Source organism: Epargyreus clarus, unplaced genomic scaffold (assembly GCF_041222505.1).
Source record: "Epargyreus clarus isolate Ecla_fem2 unplaced genomic scaffold, WU_Ecla_fem_2.2 ptg000026l, whole genome shotgun sequence".
NCBI lineage: Eukaryota > Metazoa > Arthropoda > Insecta > Lepidoptera > Hesperiidae > Epargyreus > Epargyreus clarus.
Genome location: NW_027332233.1, coordinates 3,706,456 through 3,724,641, shown reverse-complemented (window position 1 = coordinate 3,724,641; position 18,186 = coordinate 3,706,456). Strand labels below are relative to the sequence as shown.

At 34.7% G+C, this 18,186-nt stretch overlaps 2 protein-coding genes across 5 annotated transcripts in view; one reads left to right on the top strand and one right to left on the bottom strand.

The window, feature by feature from the left end:
- Positions 1 to 551: 551 nt before the first annotated feature.
- On the top strand, positions 552 to 2,814 carry LOC140753250 (ankyrin repeat and MYND domain-containing protein 2). Its single transcript, XM_073087730.1, has 2 exons — positions 552 to 861; positions 939 to 2,814. The coding sequence occupies exons 1-2, from the start codon at positions 661 to 663 to the stop codon at positions 1,926 to 1,928; spliced, it is 1,191 nt and encodes a 396-aa protein (XP_072943831.1). The 5' UTR covers positions 552 to 660; the 3' UTR covers positions 1,929 to 2,814.
- Positions 2,815 to 4,807: 1,993 nt separating this feature from the next.
- The window catches only part of Doc1 (Dorsocross1), a 39,797-nt gene continuing 26,418 nt past the window's right edge, over positions 4,808 to 18,186 (bottom strand). For all 4 annotated transcript variants that reach the window (XM_073088010.1, XM_073088012.1, XM_073088013.1 and 1 more), the window contains 2 exons: positions 9,553 to 9,693; positions 4,808 to 5,677 (listed from right to left, as the gene is read on the bottom strand). In XM_073088010.1, the coding sequence (XP_072944111.1) occupies positions 5,186 to 5,677; positions 9,553 to 9,693 (633 nt within the window). In that variant the 3' untranslated portion in view covers positions 4,808 to 5,185. The remainder of the gene's footprint in view (positions 5,678 to 9,552; positions 9,694 to 18,186) is intronic.

The following is an 18,186-nucleotide window of genomic DNA, read 5'->3' as shown; positions in this document are numbered from 1 at the left end:
CTTTACTATCTACCTCCTTTCTTTACTAGTATTTAAGACTGCCAGTTCGTTATTGGCTATCTATAGTTTTATTCAAAGTATTCATCAGAGACTGTAAAATTAACAACCACCAAGATGCATCAATTTTATTTAAGAGATATCTTTTATTTATATCACATTTTATACTTAATAATTTTGAGCTTACACAAGACAATAAATACAAAATGTGTCTATGGGTGACATCTATCGTACTGCGTATTAGACTTTTAAAGGGCTAAAGTGTTTGTTATAAGTTATAAATAGATGGCGCTACAAAGTTAATATAGGCAACACTTCCTACATTTATATACTCTTTGGGCAACACTAAAAGTATTTATTTTATTTTTTTTATTTAAGAGTTTATATTTTTTGCCAACTATTATATTCAGTCTATATTTTGCTACCTTATTCTGAAATATTTTGGAAGGTAATTATTAATAATTAATAAAATGTTGTTAAAATTATACATGGCAGAATAATGAAATAATCATAGCAAATATCTTTGAACACGAGTAACAAACAATGCTGTCAGGATAATATGACAGCTATTTTTCTAGGTTGTTTGAGTTTTGGGCAAAAGTGTTGTACATTTTTTAAATCGTTTTAGTTTTAAGATTCAGAATCGAACAAACCTAAATAAAAATGGAGAATACAATTGAAGACCAAACAGCACCAGAGAAAACTATTTTTAACGCCATAGGGCAAGGCGACTTGACAGAATTCAAGAATATTTTAATGCAGCATAAGGGCAGCGTAGATTTCTTCGACGAAAATGGAATGACGGCTCTTCAGCACGCCGCTTATAAGGGCTGCAAGGAAATGGTTCAAATGTTGCTCGATCGTGTAAGTATTTTTTAATACAACGATGTCACGTTCTGTCGAAATTATGATGAAAACGCTTTTTTCCTTAACGATTTCAGGGCGCGGACGTCAATTCTGGAAAACATGAATACAACTACACAGCACTACATTTTGGCGCCTTGTCGGGGAATTCAGAGGTATGTAAGCTGTTGCTCGAAGCGGGTGCCAAGTCTACTGCTGCCAATTCAGTCGGCAGGACCGCCTCTCAGATGGCGGCATTCGTCGGAAACCACCACACAGTGGCGACCATAAATAACTTTATACCGAGAAGTGAAATTTCATACTACACAGTTTTACAAGGCCAACAAAGTGAGCCTTATCTGCCTTCCTTCTTAGTTGACCCCTTACACAAGTTTGTCTTAGGTGTCAATATACACCCTGTAAGACTGGCTCTCAACCTTCAACATGCATCTGGTCTCCTCGATAATGCAGAAAAAGTCAGCAAAGTATTGGAAATGCTTTGTAAGAAAGAGATGACAAGAGGAAGTGAAACTAATGAAGTGATGGCGTTCAAGTACCACTACCTCTCATACATTATCAGAGAGATTAATAATATAAGAGACAAGCAAAAACCTGTCACTGATAGCAACAAGGAGGAAAAGAAATATGACATTGTGGAAATTTTCTCTAAAAAACTGTTGAAACCTGGCAAAGACGGTTATTCATTAGATTTAATGGATGCATTCTTGAAGGATTGCGTTAGAGAATTCCCTTACAGAGAATGCACTACTTTCCACCAAATGGTGACATCCCTGACCAGCAAAGACCCACCTCCAGCTTTGTCTGTGATAAACTGTACAATTAATGGCCAAAGGGGATTTGTCGATGCTATTCCCTATTGCAGTACGTGTGGTGAAGAAAAACCCGCCAAGAAGTGTTCGAAGTGCAAATCTGTGCAGTACTGTGACCGGGAGTGCCAACGTTTGCACTGGTTTGTCCATAAAAAGGCTTGTAACAGAGAGTCCAGTGTCCCCGCCCCGGTGAACTCTAAGGTCAATGTGGACGCTGCCGAGATCACTTCGGAACTCCAAAACCTCGTAGCTGGATAGAATTTAAGGAACAATTGGACATGTAGATGTAGCACAATAATTGATAATAATATTTCTCTTACATGTTCACAATTTTCTAATTCATCGGTTTTTCTACCAAGATGATAATAGGCTGCATTTTAGTTACTAGTTAATTAAAATAACTTATATTCTTGAAACTATTGGTTGCGGAAATTGACATAGTTTTTCTAATACGGAATTCACAGACGACGAAATAATGTACTGGTCTTGCACTAGTCATGTGTGATATACAATAAAAATTTGTAGTAGAATAACATTAAGGACCTTATAGAATCTAATCGAGTTTTACTAAAACTAAGGTTCTTATGGGAGTTCTAACAAATTGCATCCATTAAAAACACAAATATACTTTATGAAAACTTGAAAGGTTATGAACACCAAATTTTATGTGTATATTAGTCTTGTTTTAGAATCATGTGTAATTTATTTCTGTGCCTTTCTTCAATGTTTTCATAGAATTATCTATCATTAATATATGTAATGCACCTTATGAGATATAATTCACTCATTTGGTTAATTGTATTGTGAATGTAACAATTGTTGTCAGGTTTGCAACTGTTTGTGCGATTTATTTACTTGTTATTACAGTTAAATAAGTTAAAACAAACAAGTTAGGATAATTTTAATATAACGTGAAAGTCATAAGCTACCTCCATGTACGCTGCGATGCTGTGTTATTGTGTACAGAGTAACATGTACAATTTATGTACCACACAATGGATATATATATTTTTCGTGGTGTCTTTTTGATGTGTAAGTATGTATAAGTGTCACTTTGTGTACCTCTATTTGTGTACTGTACTTTTTAAGTTTTCAACGATGTAAAATATTGTGCAGTAATAATATAATGCATTGATTTTAAAAACGTTGTTTTATTTAATGATTGGAACAAAATGATAATGATTTGGCAACTTATGAAACAAGACAAAATGCTTAATAGTAAATGAAAATGTTGCAAAGTTGTACTAGATGGCGCTACATGTTCCACATAAAGTAGTCCCTATTTAAAATTTATTTACCTACAGTTATTACGAATGCAATTTAAAATAAGATATTTTAATGAAATCTTACATTTTCCTAATTTATAGTGAATAATATTTGTTTTTGCTTGCTCAACAGTAAGGACTAGGTATTTATCATAAGTACGACCGGCAGCGCCACCGTCACACTATCTCTTCTTTAAATAATAGCGAAATAAAGTTGCCGTATTTCACGTATCGTACTTTGATTTTAAGGTAAGATATATAATAGTGATAGCAGTGTTAAGCGCTGCTGTTCTGGTTTGAAGGGTGTGGTAAGGGAGACATACTTTTCCGAGGCAGCTTCGTCCTCAGGGGTAGCGGTGCATCTGTGGCCGACCTCAGGTAGGATTATCTAATCCTATCTGGGGTTGATTACCGATGTCCATGGGCAGTAGTAGCTTAAAAAAATATATTTATAGTCCGAAAATCTTTTCTGTGCGAATGATATGGGGGCCACTGGTAATAATAAAGTAGAGTCCGCGCCAAACTGCTAGTCCGCTTTGAAGTTATTGCGAGCAGGTGAGTTCTATGGCGTCGCGATTCATTTCTATACTCAGAGCGTAGAGAAGATAAACCTTAAATGTTAAATGTAAATAAAAGTATTATTTTTAATGACATACATATTCCTAATATTTTAAAAATTGTATGTATGCAATTACATTAAATTAACGCAAAAACTAAAATTTGTTATCTGGGAAAATTGAAAAATCCATTATATAGCTGAAAGGAAGTGACCATAGACAAAAGAATATCGCTATTTCCGGAAACCGCCACACGGACAGAAAAGTTTGTAGGACTTTTCTGCGAATATGACGCGGCATCGTCAGTTTATGTAATGGGAACGCAAAAATTTGACCTCAAGTAGATACCTCTGCTCTTTAATTTTGTGTCAACTATTATATAAATGAACACGGACGGCAGTGATCATAATCGGATGGACTACACATAGGTACGTTTACTTATTGCTCTTGATTTTAAACCAAAAATAAAGTCCTTCCGGTTAGAAGGACATGCTAGGTCTAGGCTTGATAAAACAGTTAGACTAAGGGGTCATTCACGCGAGGTTTCAGGGGAATTCGCTTGCTTCAAACGAACCTATCGACCCGGTATAGACACGTAGTCTTTTGACGCCTCAATTTGTAATTTGAAAATCGACTGTACTATTCGAAAATCTTCGCTAAAAGACCGCCGACCAGTTAAAGGTGGTAAGACCCTTTGTGTTTCAACTCCGGCATCCTATTTATCTTTCCCTATCCGACGACATTTTATGCCTAGTAACAGCGGCGTTAAGCGCTGCTGTATTCGTTTGATTTGAAGAGTGTGGTTAAAGAGAAGTCTTATCCGATCCGTTTCAAATCGTCAGAAGTAGCAACCCATCTGAGGCTAACCTTCTTATCTGGGGTTTAGTTACAGACGTCTATGGATAGTAGTCACTTACGATTAGGTGGACTGGCAGGCTTGCTACTTCGTAAGTTAAGTCGCTCGCTATATGTAGGTATACCCTCGGCAAGTTAAATATCTTGCAGAAGGCTGACAGGTGTACACGAGCTTTTAGGTATAGTTATATACCTAAGTGACATCAAATGGGATTTCTGATATATATTATGGCAAGTATTTTCATTTATTTTACTACGATAAATAGTAATTTATGTTTAAGGTATTTACGCTTGTTCATGTTTATATTAAGTATAATGAAAATTAAAGAAATATTTCTTTTAAGAACAGTTTTAAACAACTTTCAGTTGTCTTTTTGGTACAAGGTAAATTTAAATTTCAGTACTTGAAATTTAAATCTAAAAGGTAAATATAATCTAAAGGATACAAAAAGTCTTTGTTTAATTGTTGTAAAAATTTATTTTTATCTACTTACATACTTATATTACCAACATCAACTTAATATTTACAATATGTACACTTACCTAAAGATGACACTACGATTACCTACTAACAATAACATACAGTTAAGGTAATATAAAAATAGTTATTCTCTTATCCCATAAAAAGTTTTAGAAAATATCTAAGTAAAAGTTAACATTCATATTTCAATTTGAGTCTAACTAGTTCAACTATAGCTTAAGGCACCGTTATCACAATATAATAGTATGCGTAGCTAATTTCTAAAAATACGAGGTAGGCGTGTCGAGATAAAATACAATACCAAGTGTAAATCATAATTAGTATTAATTATTGCCATATGTCTCTGAAGTTTAATTTTCACCCTTCACCGAGTAAAGCGCTAATCGTAAAGCTCTTTACGCGTCGGCAGGGAGCGGGCGCCGGGGGTGGAGAGGGGATGCTGGTGGGGGGAGGAGGAAGGGCTGGTCCCCAGGAGGATGCCAAGAAACTGTTGGCCATTGAGCTACTGGGCCAAAGACCTAAAGGCATGGGCATATGCAGTGGATTCATGTACGGTAACTCCGGAGCATAAAACGCCGGTGGAGGTGTGAAGTTGTCTGGTGGCGTTACCAACGGAGCGGGGGAATCGACTAACGGGGGAGATCTGGGTGATGTGGAACGGAGGCTGCCCTCCTCGGAGCAGGATGACGCGGCGTCGGAGCACGGTCGCTTGGCTTCGGTAGACTCCGTCGGAGTTTCAGAGCTGGTGTCGGTGTCCACGTTCTTTCTTTTGCATTTGGATTGACCACAAGCACGGAAGCCTTTTGCGAAAGGATTATTGTCTATCTTCAGTTTTGTAATTCTGTCGTTCTGTGAACAAAGAAAATATTTTGTTAATAATAGGTAGGTACTTACTTAAAACGTACAACGCTTGTTTATAGGTAACTAGAATCTATTTTTACAAATATTCACTCAAGCCAATTCAATTAATTGTTTATTTTCTTATCAATCTTATTATCTTTTATATTTAATAATCTGTTAAGATTATATCATTTAATCCGGTTTTTAAATTACCTCCTTAATTAACTAATTACCAAAAAAATACTAGGTAGGTACGTCGTAAGCGAATAAATTTGAATTTTAATTATTTAATAGCCGTTATAAGTAGCTATGCTTACACTTATCACTATCACTTATATTATCATTTGCTTAAACGGTGAAGGAAAACATCGTGAGGAAACCTGCATACCTGAGAGATTTATAAAAAAAAAATCTTTAAGGTATGTGAAGTCTACCAATACGCACTTGGCCAGCGTGGTGGACTATGGCCTAATCCTTCTCATTCTGAGAGAAGACCCGTGCCCAGCAGTGGGACAGTAATGGGTTGATGATGATGATGATGATGATGAGGTGGCTATGTATGAGTAGATACCTACATAAGGTAGGGCCTTTTGGTATATAAGGTACCTATATGTATCTGTATATACCGGTGTAAAAAAATACTTGCGATTCTCAGTATCTATACAGGATATTAACGTACTTGTGTAAAACACCTTATAAGAACGCTTAATTTGTTCTTGTACCTAACGGTATCGTATGTAAACTGAAGATTACATGCTGATAGGTGGGATCTCCAAAAACTTTCTTATCTCATCGAGAATGCAATTTAAACATCCGTTTCCGCATACATCCCCAGCGCTAATAGCTTGTAAGGGATAATTGTCGCACATGTGCTGGCACGGCTTGGCGACAGGCCAATTAGCATGGCACGTTGCGTGTCGCCGTCGCCCGCCCGTCGCGCGGCCGACGACTGCGCGACTCACTCGCGGCGCCTATATGCACGCTTGCTTTCCAAACGCATGCCGTAGCGAAATACGATACTCAAAATATTAATTCCCATAGTAGGTACCTATAGTTGTTTGTCAATCAGATCAAATTACTTAATTAAAATATGACTCAAAAGTACTGCTAGTCGCAGAAAAAATCTCGATTTTTGACATGGGTCTGGAATTCGTTTATCTAGCGAAATCCTGAACGCAAATAGTCTCGTACCGATACGCGAAGTCACTTGTAAATGATTGTTTACATGACATGATAAGGCGGCGCCGGCGGGTGCCGTTTGCTCAGTGCTCACCAGATAACCGCACAAGCGGCTGCGATAGGGAGAAGCGCTAAAAGCCTCTTATTAGTATGCTAAAGTGCACTTTCGAAATCGGCCGAATAGTACGAACACGCTCGAGAGCTGCCAGGCGCCGCCCCCGGTCCGCCCTGACGCCCGTGACGTCACGCGACAAACGTGCAGTCGTTTTCACTTTTTGCGTGACTGTTTCATATATTTGCGACTGTCGCCAGTTTTTTACTATTGTATAATTAGGGTCCGGGTAAATTTAGTTTAGTTATCGGGTGCAAAAGTCGAAATTATTGAGTTGAGTAGACAAACAACGTAAACTGTCACGTTGGTCGAAATTTCGTTAACTGTACATATTTATAATCCAAATGGATTGTTATTGTGTTGAAACGGAGTAGTTTGCCACCTAGCTACGCTTTTAAGTAAAGCGTCGGCCGCTACAAAGGATAATTTCTAATTCGTTGATAATTCGCAACAATGAGAGCCGCCGCGGGGCCGCCTATCCGGGGATAATGCGCAACGATACGTCGCCGACCATTGTCCAGTGGCGAGTCCCGTTAGGAGTACAATTCCTGGATTATCCCACAAAGCTGCCGATCGGTAATTGTATATGGACGAGAAGTTCGCGCCTCATTGCAGTCAACATGAAATACGCCGCTGGAATGGAGCCGGCGGCGTCGACCTAATTACTGCTTGGATTATGCAACAAAGAAACGCTGGACCTCAAAGAGAGTTGGAAAACAAGCAGCGGGAGCTCTCCGCGGGGAGGGAGATCTGTTACAGCGGTACTCGTGCAATGCTTAATCGTATTAAGGGACTAAATACCTACATTTAAAATGAAGATTATCAGGGTTGTCATATTATGTGTATCAAATAATATTTTAAATATTCTAACTACACTAAACACGTCATCAAAAATAGAATAGATTCTAGGCGTCAAAAAGTAGGTAGGTACCTGCAGTTGAACATAGAATTTCCTTCTTTTTGGAAGTTAGTTAAGAATAGGTATAACATTTTAATTTGAAGTATAAGGTAGGTACTAGTTTTTAAAGTCTCATATTCTACACAATAAAAATAAACAATAGCAACAATCACAATGTTCTTATACATAGTAAACATCACTAGAAAATGTTTAAATAAATGTTTAATTTGATGTTGTGAGTAGTTACTCATAGATAGGAAAATAGAAACATTATCTTAGAATCTAACTGCACAGATGTAGGCCATTTTCAGAAGTCAACAGTTACAGTAGTATTACCTACCTATTGTTCTAATTCTCTTTAAACATCTCTCTACGGTTGTATCTGTTATCAGTTATACACAAAGTGGCCGTTAAAGAATAACTGTTTCTGATTCACCGAACTTCGCACCAAGATCAAAGTTTGGAACAATACGGCTTCAGTAAAAGGGCCGAAAACTACTAAATTAGTTGCTTTTGTTTAGTTAACAGCGGTTCATAACGATGACCACTTGTCGCCGTCGCAATGTTTTTTGTGACCTCCGCTTGTTCTGCGTAAAAGCTTTGGCGCCTTTGGTTTTGAAAAAAATCGGGTTCACATCGAATGCGAATCGCGTCGCGTACCGGGAACCGATGTGCGTTTTCTTGGAAACTGAGGTGTGATTCTATGGGTATATCGGGATTCCCTAGGGCAAGATTGCGATCTCATTGCGATCAAATCTGGGTTTTTTATATAGCTGGAAAATACATCATCGGATGCTCCCATGCAGCTATTAATGACTAGGTATATATGAACATCATTAATCGACTTCAAATAGGTAGTTACTTAAAATAACGTACCTTATCAAAGAAAAAGAAGTAATCCTAAAGGAAGTAACATTCTGGTTACTCTTAATATAGGTACTAATAATTCTACATAATTAAGGCGGAAATAAGCGTAGTGGTGGAGCTATGGAGAAATCTACCACCTTTTATTTAGAATCATATGTAAAAATCCTAGCCAGTTTTTATAGAGATATCTAAAATGAGTACTTTCACCATGACAATGAATATATTTGCGCATTAAAATGAACAGAACAGAGTCAGTAGATTGTGCGACATAAAACGATAATTTAAACTCTACGTTATTAGAGCCTTCATTATATTTTTTGCATGATTCGTCTCTTGGCGATGTTCAGTCTTTCATTCTTGTTCTGAAATCTAGATCACAAGTAGAAAGTAAGCCACGGTTAAACCTTTATATCGCGATCAAACTGACAATTTTAATATGATTCAAGGAATGGATTCGAGTTCTAAAATATTTATTTTTAATACGAGATAAATGTATTTTCAAAACAGCTAACTTTGATACATCCGTTATACCTACCTACTCGTAAAGTCCCAAATTGGCAAATAATGGCAATGAATTAATTAATAATAAGTAACTAAGACTTTTAGTTACCAAATATAAGTCTGATTAAGATAAGTGCATAAAACAATACGAGGCATCTTTTCTATTCTATCCTTAGCTAATTGTGCCACCATATATACGAGTAGGCATTTATTTTATTTAAATTTAACTTAATAATGATCAATAGGTAACTATGCCATCTTATGGAAATTATTTAATTTAAAGTCAACTTAATAATGATCAAATAAAAGTAAATAACCAATGTGTACCTGATAAGCAGTGACAGCGATGAACTCAGTCTCGGGGAAGGAAAAGGAGGCGTGTGGGGCGCCCCAGGCCAGCGCGGCGGCATCCCGCGCGCGGACCACCAGCACCCTGGGACGGTACTTGTGCATGGAGGTTAGCACCATCTGGAACAAGGAAACTCAGTTTTGAATTCATCCTGTTGACGGCAAAGTACTTCATTTTGGGCTGTTTATGACGTTTTGATGATGACGTTATATGATGTGATGTTGTATGACGTATTATGATGATGATGACGTTATAGATAAAATAATAAACGAAAGGTATTTCGAGCAAATTTACTTTATAATCAACTTTGAAGTAGTAACGACATTGTATTATAAGTTAATGTATGTTTTTGGTATTAGTAAGTATCTATATTAATTACCGATAATAATTTCCTTGTCTCTGCTTAATTGGGGTTTTAAGATTAGATATCATTGTTCAATTAATTAAGGTAGATTTACATTAAGTTAATTTTTGTCGCCAGACTTGTATTAATTTCAAATTAAACAGCCAGAATATTTAAATCACCACTCGCTTCACAGAGCTGTACCTACCTACCAACTTGATCTAAATAGCTATAGGTAAGCGATGGCAGTCTCATGAACATTGACTTATATTGAACTTAAAAAGAACAAAATGGCTTAATATAAACTTATCTTTATTCTCTGGAATACGTTATGAACCTATGTATTAAGTTCCCGATCATGCTGATTTATTATTTCATTAACTATAGGTACATTTTAATTCTGAATCTCAAATCATTATTAATTTTCTAACGTTAATTTTATTTCTATCTTGAAAAAGTAGTCATAATTATCAGCTAAAAAAATGTGTAGGGTTTGCATAAATGGATAAGGATTGGCGACGCGGGCCGGCGTCGGCGGCGGCGTATGCACAGGCCCTTATCTGCACTTGACGCGAATCGCTACCCCCTACCCGCTACCTGCGGGCGCCTGTGCACTACATGTAACCACTTGAGGCGTAAAGGGTTCTGTTTTGTATTGTTTCACCTTTTTAAAAGCCGTTTTACGGTTTTTGTGCCAAAAACTATGAAATACGAGCCCCCTTGACATTGGCTACGGAGCCGATGCGGTTGTGTGTGGGTTGTGTGTAACAACTTACATATGTCAATACTGTAAATATAGAGATGTGTGGGAAGTAATTTCTGTATTTTACGGCATTTCTATATCTCTAAGAACTCACTTGATTAAAATGCTACATGGATGTTTTATCTATTTACGTACACGGTATGTAGGAAAATCATGTGTTTCAAAAATGAAGAATTATATTTTAGTTTAGGTATATTTTAATAACTCACCTAGAGGAAAAATGTACATTACCTATAAATAAACTTATAAAGAACATGTAATTTATTGTAATACTGACGCAATTAATTTACAACGTCAATAAACAATAATTTATTGCATGCTAGTGCTAGTATCTTGAAAACATGACAAATGATAACGACACCAACTAAAGGGCAATTAAATAATTGCCGATTGCTAGTACGTTTCTACTATCCACCAATCACTAAAGTACCATTAAATAGCAAGTAATTTAATCGGCAATTACTATATCCACCTACTTGTAACATGAACAATATTGTACGAAAGTAATATATTTTGTGAAAAAGTGGCACACAACAAATTCCAACTTGGTTGCGACACTTCTGCACTATAAGACATGGTTTAATTTTGAATTATCGAGGCATATTCTTGACAAAAATATGCACAAGTTTTAATAAATACGTAATAATATTGAAGTTTTCATATTTTCAAAATTGCAACGATCGGAGACGCAAAATCAATTTTGTCTGTAACGAAATTGAAAAAAAACATTTATGCGGTAACAATTAATTTTGCACACGCATATTATCCGATTTGAGATAATAGCCAGGATAATCGCTATAACCAATGTCTCCATTAGGTAGATATATATGTATCTAAAATTGTGACTATGACTTCAGCACCGAGATATTAAAATACAGGTATAGATATTTAGTTTGCTTTATAGTCAATTATTTTATTAAAAGTTGCAAACGTTCATGTAGTCTGCCGGATGTTAAATGATAATTAGCGAACTAAACTAATAAAGGTGGGTAATAAAAGCCTAACGAACAAATCTATTTTCTATCTAAGTAAGTACTTATATACCCAGATATAAAACAGCAGCCCCACAGAAACAACGCGTACCTATATCTGCTGTCTTTCTTCACAAGCGCCTCATAAAATCAAATAAAATTTAAGTCCAATTTCACACGAGAGGCCGCGGTCAGAGATAGTTTATAGTACGCTTTATCTAATGTACATTAACACATAACCGTGAGACAAATTAGATAACAATCTACCGGGAACACGTATCGGCCGTAGACGCGGATTGACGGACAATACCAAGTTTCACCATTCGGAAGCTCGTCCATCAACGTGATATGTCTTCAATCAAATACGATTGAAATTGTTGATAAAATGCTCTATTCGATATTTTTTGCGTGATACTTTTTTAGAATTGATATCGGCTGCGGCTTTACTGGCTCACAAATTTAGATAAATAAACTAAATAAAATTCAAGCGTCTGTCAGTAATATCGAAGTAACTCTCATTTCACAAGCTCATTGTTGGGTTCATTTCAATATAACCTTTTTATCATTTTCGTTGTCTATCTTCACGGCTTATCTTTTGAACTGAATCGATATTGACACACTTGGCTCAAAAGTAAAGAAATATCCACTGTACAGTGTACAGGGACCGACATTTCTCTTATAATATTTAGCACTCCTACGTGAAAATCAAGGTTACACACATCAAAAGTTCGTAGAGATGAACAAAAACGTTTTACGATACATTTAATTTAATTTAAAATTGGGGATTCAGCTACAATAGTATTTTTACCTACTTATCTGTATGTGAAACGAGCGGATAATAGCCTTAATCTAAAACCGTAAATTACCTACAAATGAATGTCGCAAACAGTTCATTTCCTTTTTAAAAATGTCAACTCAAATTACAGTCGGTACCTTTAATCCATTTACATGCCAATTGTTAAGGCTTATAAGGACGAATACCAACATGGTGTAACGACACACAGCAATTTTCAATTTAAATTCTTTGTTTTATTAGGATTATAAATTGTACGGCAAAAAGACGGTGCATACAATACTATATAAAGAAATAATTGTGATGATTTTAATAGGGCTAAGTGTGTAATTTGTAAAACACTAAGTAAACGGGGTTTTACTTAAAAGATTAACAAAATATTAGGTAAATACCTAATTATTTTGCGTAGCAATAGGAAAGACTTCAACGAGTATACCTTAAATTTGGCAATTAATTCGGAAAAGATGATATTTTCACTTTAATCTCAACATTTATAATCTAAAATATTTATTATATTATAAGATATAACAATAAAAACATTTTTATTGTTTATGAAATCTTCAGATGCATAAAAGTAAATTAAGTAGGTACTCACGTATGCTAAGTTACAACTGAAGGCTTAATCATTAAGATAGCAATCTCTTCCAGGCAACTTTTGCATTAAATAAACAAGCACAATTAAAGTGTCAAACGAACACAGTTTTCTACACTGCGTAGTATAAAATATATACCTACTTAGTTTATAGAGTTATTTATCATTAGTAGATATACAGGGTGAATTTTTAAAACGGGCCTTCAGGGCCAAATCCGAAAGTATAAGGATTAGCGAAAAATGCTGAAAGGAGTTACGAGGCCGATTTTGATAAAAACGAAAACTGCATCATTAGTTTTTTAAAATATTTTTTTCCTTAGCCGGGAATCGAACGAGTTCATTTTGAAAAAAATGACACCTCTATATTATTTCACTATCTGATAGTGTCGCTTATAAGGATCAAATTCTGGGAAGTAATGTTATATGGCAAATTAAAGGAAAAGGAAAATTTTGAAGAAAATACGTATTTTTCCATACATTGGCATACTAATCCTTAAGGATTATACATAACAAATGATTTATGTATAATTCTTTAGAAACAGACATAAGTCATACCATTGAAGAATTTGTTGGTTAATCAACTAATTATTCGATGTTATTACTATGACATACGGCTTAGTATGAGAAAGTAATAGTTTGGCAAATAAGTTACCGCCGTTTTTGGGATTTATTTTTTAATGAAAATAGATAACTGATTAAATAGTAAATTATTATTGTGTGTTGTTTTTCAACTTCGTTTCAACGTTAAATATGATTTTCTATATCTCTTTTTTTAGTAATCACTCGAATTTGACTCTAAAAAGTAATTCTCCCAAATTGTGAACTTTACATCTGTATTAAACGAAACGCCGCCCATAACAAGTAAATCTATTTTAATGGTCCTAAAAATAACCTTAGCTAAGTCGGACATAAAAATATAAATTATTGAGAAACAAAACGTCAATTTCGAATGATTAGAAACATTGAGCCAAAAAAAATGTTAATACACGAAATGTTTAAAATGATGAATGGCGGAAACTTAACTGCCAAATTAATATGAAAAAATATGTATTTTCTTAAAATTGAGGCTTTTCCTTTAGTTTGTCATTTATCATTACTTTCCAGATTTTGATCCTTATAAGCAACACTATCAGATAGTGGAATAACATAGAGGGTGCATTTTTTCTCAAAATGAACTCGTTCGATTCCCGGCTAGGGAAAAAGTTATTTTAAAAAAGTAACGATGCAGTGTTAGTTTTTATCAAAATCGGCCTCGTAACTCCTTTCAGCATTTTTCGCTAATCCTTATAGTTTCGGATTTGGCTCTGAAGGCCCGTTTTAAAAATTCACCCTGTATATAGTTTTGATTTTTTTTTTCACCATTAAGGTAAAAATGGATATTTATGTATACATATGATACTAAGATACTTATGTACCAACTATCATTATTATTTGATTTTATTAATGACTTATGTCTTATGTGTTAGTTTAAACAAATTATTTATTATTATATCGGTATTTAAATTAATTGTAATTTATATACATATATTATATAATATTTTAGTACTAAAAATCGCGGGTAACGATTTAAATTTTAAATTTAGTTTCAGTACTATCGTACTTACCTACTTAATATTTAGTTACAAAACTTCGAGAAACAAAAACTTAAGCACGTTAGAAATTCTTTACTGAAGCATTGCCTTTCAGATTTTGTGAATGTCCCATCCATTATGATTTACTGTCGACTGTCATGTTGAATAAAAAAGGCTTTATACAGTCTATTACACAACGACAACCTGTTCCAGATAACAGATCATATCTTTCACCCCTGCGACACGGTTTGGGGTTGTTGCATGCGCCGTCGGCTCCCACACATGTCGATTGCTTGTAGCGATAACTTTAATGTGTTGGACAAACATCCCTTTAATTTTTTGTAATTATTGTATTAAGTTATGGCTATTTTACCGGTTATATTGACGAAAGTTCGACCTTATCTAGAAGACCTTATCATATAGATACAGAAAAGAGAAATAGAGCTTATTTTTAAAGAAATAAGTCAAGTAAATGAATGCAAAGTAAATATAAAAAAGAAATCTAAATTTATATGTTTATAAACGTGGTATATACTTGTAACTTGTAAAAAGAAAATATAAATGCATTTACCTAAATACACTTTGAGAGCAACGAGGCAATCCGCTTTTGACAAACTTTCAGCTTATTAAAAGTGCCTTTTCATACAGTTCATTGAAATTAATAAAAATCAGGATTATAAAGACTAATTAATAAACAGATCAAAAATATAAATGAATAATTAATAACAAATTTTAATATCCCTAAAATAAATTGAATACCAGTTTAAATCGATATTAATACTGATTGTAGGTACCAGAGTCTATAGAAATTATTATAAATTTAAGTTGATGTGATTGATCTCATTAAAATACATATTTTGACCGTTTAAGAAATTAAATCACTTTAATTCATTATTTTACGTTCAGTGCTATTAAATACTGCATTTTTATTTGAGATCACTGCTCTCTTTTATCTTTAATTTTGTATTCATTTAAGTGTTCCGATAATTACATTTTACGATTTGGATAATCAGTTTTAATGCATTCGTTTTAAGAATAACGTTTTAAAAGATATCCTAATAACCAGACAATTCCAACAAACGACTTCTCACTTACAAGTCGATAAGTAAATGTTAATCCTTTCAGTGTAGTTCTTTTCTAGCTTTATCTTAAAAACTTCACTAATCCATATCCTAATTATCGACATTTCCCACACAATACGTTGAAGCGGGTGTATTTCGAGGGCTCTTTGATGTGGGTTTAAAAAACGGTTAACAATGAGTGCAATGTATAGAATAGGCCCCTTTTTATTACAGGTGGCAAAACCTCAAGTGCACAAGCGATGCGTGCATTTTCCGTGCGAATTGAGTTGCTCCTGGCGACGGTAGCGATTACTATTGTTCAGGACGCACAAAGGCACCGCTCTATATAGCCAACGGTAATAAATATTTAAGCAGGTATTTTCGATTTGCTATTGTCTACTTGTAATCTATACTGGCAACCGTGTGTTCTAGAGGCTTTTTGCTATTATATTGATGAGAGTAGTCTTGATAGAGAAAGGTAAAAGAAAATGTCGATGAGAGACGTGATGTTATAGTAGGTATATAAAAATTGGATTATAATTAATATAACTCTTTACAGTTATACTTGAAATTAATTATAAACAAAATTACATTTACCTATTTACCGAACTAGCTTTCTCAGCTAAATAAAATGGTTTACGTAGGATACTTTATTATCAGTTATCATTTGCCGAGAAAAATGCCTTCTAGTGGATATTGTAAGCAATCGTTTTATTTCGAGCTTAGCATAAGAATGTTTATACTAACTAATGATAGGTAGAAACAATTTTCACGTTAATGACTATGAATACATTTTTGTAGAAGGAGTTTACATCACGCCACGCAAAGTCGATAAATTATAAGTAGGTACTTATAGGTAGGTAGGTAATTATAGGTAGGTACATAGACAAATATAACTCACATATGACTAAAGGCAGATCAAAAATGTTATGTTAAAAACAAAATTCTAGATTTATAATATTTTTAACTCCCTCGAGTATCTCACAACCGCTGAGCGCACTGGACCGTGTTTGCCGTGTTTTTGCCGCACTCCGTCACAGACCGTGTTATGATGTATCTAACGTGTGTGACGACCATGATCAACTTTGTTGTGATATCTAAATTCTGTTTTGATGGACACCCTTATTTATTAAAAAATTATAGCGTTTTTTTTTCGTTTTATGTAGAACACATTGTTTAACGTGGCTACGAAATGCATAAGTTGTTTTTAAGTGTTTGGATATTACCTAAATATTGCCGGTTTTTCTTTTAAGTAGATTAATATTTAACTAAAACAATAATAGGATATCAACATACCAGTAAGTATAGTAATAAGTGTAGGTACGTAACGGAGATGTAGGACTGTAGGTACCTGAATTACAGATGGCAAGTTAAAATGAAAATGAAATAAAATGTAAGCATGGGAGAGTTAGACGAAGTAGTCATGTAAGTAGATACGTAACCGAATAACATAAATTTCTTTTACGATTAAGATGAAATCATTAGTTAAAATTCATCGAGCCGTTTAGGTCATAGCGCGCTAAACGCATACAAACATTCGAAAAACATTACCATACTTCACCTTTTAGGGTAGTCGATTAAAAAGGAAAACTCGATAGACAAAATTACAAGTGTCCTAAATACCGAAAACTGTAAGCCACATCATTAATCCTACGTCAGCCGCGCTGTCCAAACAGTAAACAGTCCGTACAGTTAGTTGCTACAATGCCTCAATATAATGCCTTTCAGAGCCTTTTGTTCCGCTGACGATACGCTTATAGACATCTTTGTACGACTCTTGCGCCGAAGAAAACGGATGAAACCTCCACGTTTCAAATTAAACTGTTGTATACTCAACTTAAAGCAGTCTTTTGTTTATTCTGTGTGATATCTTACAATCTTTAATCGCTGCGTGGTTTTGAGGAGAGGTAGTAAAGAAATACGTGTGCTATGTGATGGGATTACAGTATAATATTGAATGTTTGGTTCATTAGTAAGAGTTCGTAGAGGGCAGTGGTAGGTAGGCGTTGCTTTTCAAGTGTGTTGCGACGTGGTCACGATTACACTGCGTCTACGTTGAAGGCATATTTAAGGAATCGTAGCCGGAATCTTCGCTTTATATATCAATACTAGTTTTCTTAAACTCCTAATAACTCCTAATTCGGAGTTGCCACATATGCGAAACAAGTTCACAAACAATCAGAATAAGCGCAACAACAGAAAAAAAATTAGACGGTTACTTGGTTTAGTACCAAATCACTGTACGAAGCAGATAGTCAAGTTGAAATTTCACTGAAAAAGGCATCTTCTACATTTCCAACTTCTATTATACTACAGCTTATGATTCTTTAATAAATTACGAAAATAGTGCCAAATGAGTTTATATATACATGATTATAAGTAGGTTTAATGTCCCTACGTATATATATACCTACGAGACGTACGGAAGTACATTTATAGTGGATATCTCTATAAATGTTACGTCTATATCGGATTATATACATTTAATTAAAGCTTTAGAAATGTTCAAATCAATTCG